General features: G+C 38.0%; 1 protein-coding gene across 3 annotated transcripts in view; it reads right to left on the bottom strand.

The window, feature by feature from the left end:
- Window positions 1-1,739: 1,739 nt before the first annotated feature.
- The window catches only part of esrp1.L (epithelial splicing regulatory protein 1 L homeolog), a 52,185-nt gene continuing 47,753 nt past the window's right edge, over window positions 1,740-6,171 (bottom strand). For 2 of the 3 annotated variants that reach the window (XM_018266214.2, XM_018266213.2), the window contains exons 14-16: window positions 4,952-5,105; window positions 3,897-4,012; window positions 1,740-2,996 (exon numbers count right to left, since the gene is read on the bottom strand). In XM_018266214.2, coding sequence (XP_018121703.1) covers window positions 3,929-4,012; window positions 4,952-5,105 — 238 coding nt within the window. In that variant the 3' untranslated portion in view covers window positions 1,740-2,996; window positions 3,897-3,928. 3 annotated transcript variants of the gene reach the window in all.

Here is a 6,171-nt window from a genome sequence, read left to right as displayed (position 1 = left end):
GGCTGCCACTGGCAAGGTTTAAAAGGAATATTGCCTGGCATGAGACTAATGCAAAAAGTATTGTTCTTGTTCCCTTTAGCTGTGAGGCCTTCAACAATGGGAGTCTACAGACTGGGCATAGGATAGTTGTCCATGTAAAGGGTTTCAATTCTGAAAGAGAGACTTCAAGTGAATTATTAAAATAAAAATGGGAATGAAAAGAAAGTTCCAGGTATAAAGAGTGACTTTGGGGTCCTGCTAATAATTGATGAGGGTAGTAGGACAAATAGCAAATTCTGTATTCAGGATTTAGTTTTACATTATATAAATGGCATTGTCACGTGCACAGCAGGACAGAAGGGAAGGTTGCCCTATGGCTACAACAAACAATCAATCAATGTGGCTTATATTGCAATTGGGAATGTTCCACAAATGTCTGGTTCATTTCTCAGCAGTTTAATTTTCTATTTCATCAGTCTTAAGTCATATACAGCACAATATACAGGCACATATAGGACACACAGGATATTTTGGGCTGTGCCAGAGGCTCTATATGTAACTGTTCATTGAGTCAAGCCACCAAAGAGCAAACCTGTACCCCTCACACCATTGAACTACACTTCCCAGCATCCTCCAGCAACAAGGCTTGGGTTAAGACAAGGTTGACTGGCCATTGCCGATATAAGGGAACACAGAAAAGGTCTATGCAGTGACACATAAAACATTGAGAAAATACAAGTTATGTAATATGGGAGTCTGAAAGGCAATATAAACCCACAAACAAAGCACTCTTCTTCCATTACGTTTTTTTCCCCCAGTAAACTGCTGCTAATATATAATACATTTGAAACAGTGACACCTGCTGGTCATTGCGAACTGCCGCCTATAGTTGGCTGAAAATGAGTTGTGAGAAAGAGAACGTCATGTGATGTTGCTCTTATTACACCAGACTAGAGATGTGGAATGATTTTTTTTTCAATGCATCATCAGGTTTCCTTTTCTTGCTAAAGCAATTACCAGTTGACCAGCAGGTGGCGCGGTTTGAAATTCATTATATTAACAGTTAAACTGCTGATATCTGGAAAACTAGAAACAAAATGCTTAGGAAAAAAAGGGCAATTTTAAGTTTGATTTGAGGGTTTACCCCACACATACATGTCCTAATAAAGATTTTTTACTTTAATAATTATTTTGGCTACTGCATTACTATTACTGGGTGTCTTCTAATCTATATTGTAATGTTTTGAATTTTGGTTACCCCACCCAGACAGCATTATTTCGTGGGAAATTACACAACTGGAAGAGGCTATATTGTTTCCACGTGGTTATACCTACACTGTGGTTTTGGCATGGAGCCCAAAGAAAATTAGGAGCAAGATATCTCAGAAATCAAGCAATATGGCAGCTTCCTTTCACAAGGGCAAGTATACAGAGCAAGAAGACCTGTGTGTACGGTTAGTTGTGCTTATGCAGAGAAAGTGGAAAATAATAAAGGCTACTTATACGGAGGATTATCCATACAAGCGTAACAATTCGAGAACATTATCTTGTCAGTTACAGCGCCAATGAGCAGACGGGTTAAACGCGGATTCCTGATTACAACAGAAGTCTCAATGTAAAAGAGCTCAGCAGTCTGTTAAACGGAAGGATCAGTGAATCAGTTCCAAACATTTCTTTCTAATAAGGCACAGAAATAAAGGCGCATTTTCAGAACACAAACATTTACAACCTTATATCAAAATGTATATACACTTTCTCGCTTTTTTTTTTTTTTTAAATCTCATTTTATTGCAAGATTTTGCAGGATTTTCATTCCTACAATAGAGGCACATCATGTCATCAGTAAAGCACAAATATCAAGTACTGTTCCCTTTTCAAAATCAAGTGCTTTAAACAAAGACCATGAAATACCTGGTTACTTAAAGCCAAAACTGTAGGTTCTTTAACCTTTGCGTTAGAAAGTAACAAAACAAACATTATTACACAGTTAACATCAACTACAATAGGGTTGCTAAGCCTTTGACCTGCCAACTGCTGTACTACAATTCCCAGAATCCTCCCCAGAAAATGAATGCTGGTAGACGTAGCTCGACAACAGGTGGAGAGTGGCAACTTTGATATTTCTATGGTAGATTGCAACAAAAATCAGCGGAATCTCTTGCTTGCAATAGATATCCTTAGTCGTACCAGGCAAGTACCAAAGATCTAAACTCATCAGGAGGTGGCATTTAGTAAATACATCTCTTAGCACATGAGGATAATGTAACAAGCGGATGTGCAGCACAAAAGCAGATGTTAAGAGTACATAAGCAGTTCAGCCGAACCTGCTACAAGGGGTGTAACCAGCAAATTAAAAAAAAAAAAAACAGAGAAATAGGAAGGATCAGTTTTATTTTGAGCAACTTCTTGAGTAAAAAAAAAAAATCTTACAAAAAAAATACAGACCCAGGAAGGGTCCAAAAAATTTAATGTTTAAGCAGAAAATAAATTGGCATCTAAAAATTTTTTTTATTTTTGCTCCAGCAGAAAAATGTTTAAACAGTAGTTCTAAAATAAATGCTATATTTTTTAAATATTTATATATTTTATTTCATATTTAGTTTTTTTTTTTTTTTTTTTTTTTTTTTTCTGTTACTGCTGCTGCTAAGCTTTCTCCAGCAAATGGAAAGTGTACCTCTCCAACGGAAGGCACATTTGCCGCAAGTCTATTGTTTAAATAGAAAGTCTCTTGGATTCCCTTAGAAGGCTTTAGGCTAGGATGGATGTTCTTTGACTTGGTTTTGGCAAGGGAGATACCAGAGTAAGGTGTGCGACTAGCTTGCTAGCATCCGGTCAAGCCCATTCCAAGGGCTGTTGGACCAATCAAAGTTCACCTGTAGTTTCAGGCAGAGAGCGATATTGAAGGTGCCGATCAGGTGAGGAGTTTGCAGTGCTCGTTTGGCTGATTGAATAATCATGGATGGGACCAAAGCATCCCGGTTTGGCAAGCAATACATATGTATCCAGAATTCATAAGCCTGTTATATTGAAAGAAAAAAACAAAACAGACTTACTATTTGCTATGACACAACCCTGCTACATTGCATTTAGAAATATGACAAAGAAGGGAAAGTTGTGCTCGCCACTTATTATTAAACAGGGGTGCGCTTAATGGTTTTGTGAACACAAAATTCATACAGACAAATACAAAAGATCCTCAGCACTCAAAATATTGATAATGGGTTAAGTGCAGAGGACCCCTTGTAAAATACACGTATTTACACACTCACCCGAACTTAATTTCTTATAAATCTTTACACATAGGGTATGTTGACTGTATATGGCTGCCATCTAACTGCATTAAGTAAACATATGAAATAAATAGTGATTAAAGTACCCCCTCTAAAATAAGGATATAAGTTACCGAGGAGTTCCATGACTATATAAAAACATGAGGCCGAAGGCATGGGCTATATTTGTGCAAGTTTAATAAATGAGTGTGTTTATACAGGTCATGGAACTCAGAGGAGACTTCCAGTATCCTCATATTTTGCAACAGGGGGTACTTTATTATAATACTCAAGTTTCAGGGAGTCATGTGACAGAAATGACATCAGTAAGCTGCAGCTATAATCGATGACATCACTAAGCACCGTTTATAAGGATATAATTTACAGGATATTCATGGCTCTTGTGTAGCCTGACAATTATCTGCATAAGGTACTATTAAAAAAACACTAAAATTTACACTCCGTTGATACCCAGACCAACCAATTTTTTTCTAAAGAGACAAATGTAAACCTGTGGATTCTGGGTAACAAAAAGCCACACAGACAGATTTTTTTTGTGTTAATTATGATAAAATTATCAAATTTTTATTTAGACACCCTTATAGTATTAGCTCCAAGGTCCCTAAAAAAAGCCTATTTGTACCTTACCTTCTCTTCAAACACTGGCACGCTGGGCTCCTCTAAATACAAACCCATTCTTTGGGGTGAGTAAGCAACGCCCGTGCCTGATCATTCACTGGCAGAAGTCCATCTTCTGGAGAGTACTAGAAAGTAAGAGAAGAACGTATAAGTAGGGCGTCCCACCAGCTCCAGAACACATACTGTATTGGTTCTCAGGGATAAACAATAACATGGCAGACTCTGGAAGCCAGCAGGTTAAATGGCACAATGCGGAGAGGCTAGAGGCAAGAACTAATGATAAACTTGACTGTCTAGGGACAGTTGCTCATTGAAGAGCACTCTTAGGATTCTGGAATTTAGATCACTTTTGCCGTTTAATTTCCTACTCTGTCTTCTATAGACCTTGCAGGGAGAGGTACAGTCCTTTTCATATCTACATAATACAGTGCCGGAGACACCCCCGTGGGACATTACATTACTATTACAAACTGCAGCCATTCTATAGCCTAGTAAACAATTAATAATATTAATACTGCCAAGCATTTTGTTAAGTGATGCACCGAATCCACTATTTTGCATTCGGCCGAACCCCCGAATCCTTTGCGAAAGATTCAGCCGAATGCCGAACCAAATCCAAATCTGAATATGCAAATGAGGGATGGGAAGGGGAAACATTTTTCACTTCCTTGTTTTGACAAAAAGTAACGCAATTTCCCTCCCCATCCCTAATTTGCATATTTGATTCGGTTCGGCCAAGCAGAAGGATTTGGCTAAATCCGAATCCTGCTGAAAAAGGCTGAATCCCGAACCGAAAACTGGATTCGGTGCATCGGTTCATAAAATACATTATGCTTATTAGACAACACAATGTGAGGCCAGGAAGCCAGATGTACAGAGAAAGTATGCCCTAAATGAAAACAGAACAATCATTAGGATGGACATATTGCTGTCAAATGCATAGACTAAGATAAAAGCAGGAAAGCTCCAGCCACACTGATTCTGGGTCTAATGCATGGACCCCTCAGCTTGCTCTGCTTTTGGTCCACCAAGCAATATAATGAACAGTACACAAAGTAACTTACCTGATAGCCTTGGAAGAAATTGAGAATATCCTTTACACCAGAATTGTATGCCAGCCCCTGCATGCGTACCATTGCACCTGTATTATGAGGGGGCATTGTGCTGACACCGGCAGATGCTGGGAAGAACCCAAGACTGCTTGGAGATCCTGGAGGGCTAAATAGGAAACAGTATGAAGAATAATAAGAGGAAGGGAACAAAAATTATGGCAGTTTTTCTTAGCAAGATGCACATTATGTAGGCACATTGCCTATAAGCAAAAAACATTGTTACAATATCCTCATATGTATTCATTTCATTAGCCTTTCAGTTCTTTCAGGGTAAAGGGAATGTCAACAACGCCAGGACAATTATAAAAACACATTACCAGGAAGCAGTTTACCATTCCCACCCCATTAATTATTTCTTTCTTAGGAAGACACAGAACTAGCAAACATGTAGATACGTGATCACACAGCCAAGGGGTCCTGTGTGTACAAAACTAATTTGGAGTGGAGAACTTATGCCCTAGAGCGATGTAGCCAGCTGCAAACATAGAAAGCTCCTATGTGCATTAAAGAATGCAGAGGGTCACATACAGTCTTAACAGCTAGAAAAATACACAGTGGAGTGTAGTGGCACCAGTGTGCTCAGTTTATGGGAATGGGATATATACTGTAGCATACAAAGAGTATTAGAACTAAAGAAACATTCTTTACAGCTGCCACTACTAGAATTTGTTTTTAAAGCAGAATTGAACCACTCCACCTTTCAAGGGGTGGCTCTCCTTTAAGTTAACTTTTAGTATGTTATAGAATGGCTATTTCTAAGCAACTTTTCAATTGACCTTCATTATTTAATTTTTTTTAGTTTTTTTAATTATTTGCCTTCTTCTGACTCTTTCCAGCTTTCAAATGGGGGTCACTGACCCCCATCTAAAAACAAATGCTCTGAAGGCTATACATATATTGTTATTGCTTTTATTACTGATCTTTATATCCAGGCCTTTTCCTATTCATAATCCAGTCTCTTATTCAAATCAATGTGTGGTTGGACCCTAGCAACCAGATTTCTGAAATTGCCAACTAGAGAGCTGCTGAATAAAAAGCTAAATAACTCAAAAACCACAAATGATATAAAACAATTGCAAATCATCTCAGAATATCACTCTCGTCATAATAAAAGTTAAGTTAAATCTTAATAGCGGTCGACTTATTCGATTTTCTAGATTTTTTTCAAGTAT

The sequence above is a fragment of the Xenopus laevis genome, chromosome 6L (assembly GCF_017654675.1).
Source record: "Xenopus laevis strain J_2021 chromosome 6L, Xenopus_laevis_v10.1, whole genome shotgun sequence".
Taxonomy (NCBI): domain Eukaryota; kingdom Metazoa; phylum Chordata; class Amphibia; order Anura; family Pipidae; genus Xenopus; species Xenopus laevis.
The sequence above is the reverse complement of the archived record's forward strand: the minus strand, read 5'-3'. Positions and strand labels throughout refer to the sequence as shown.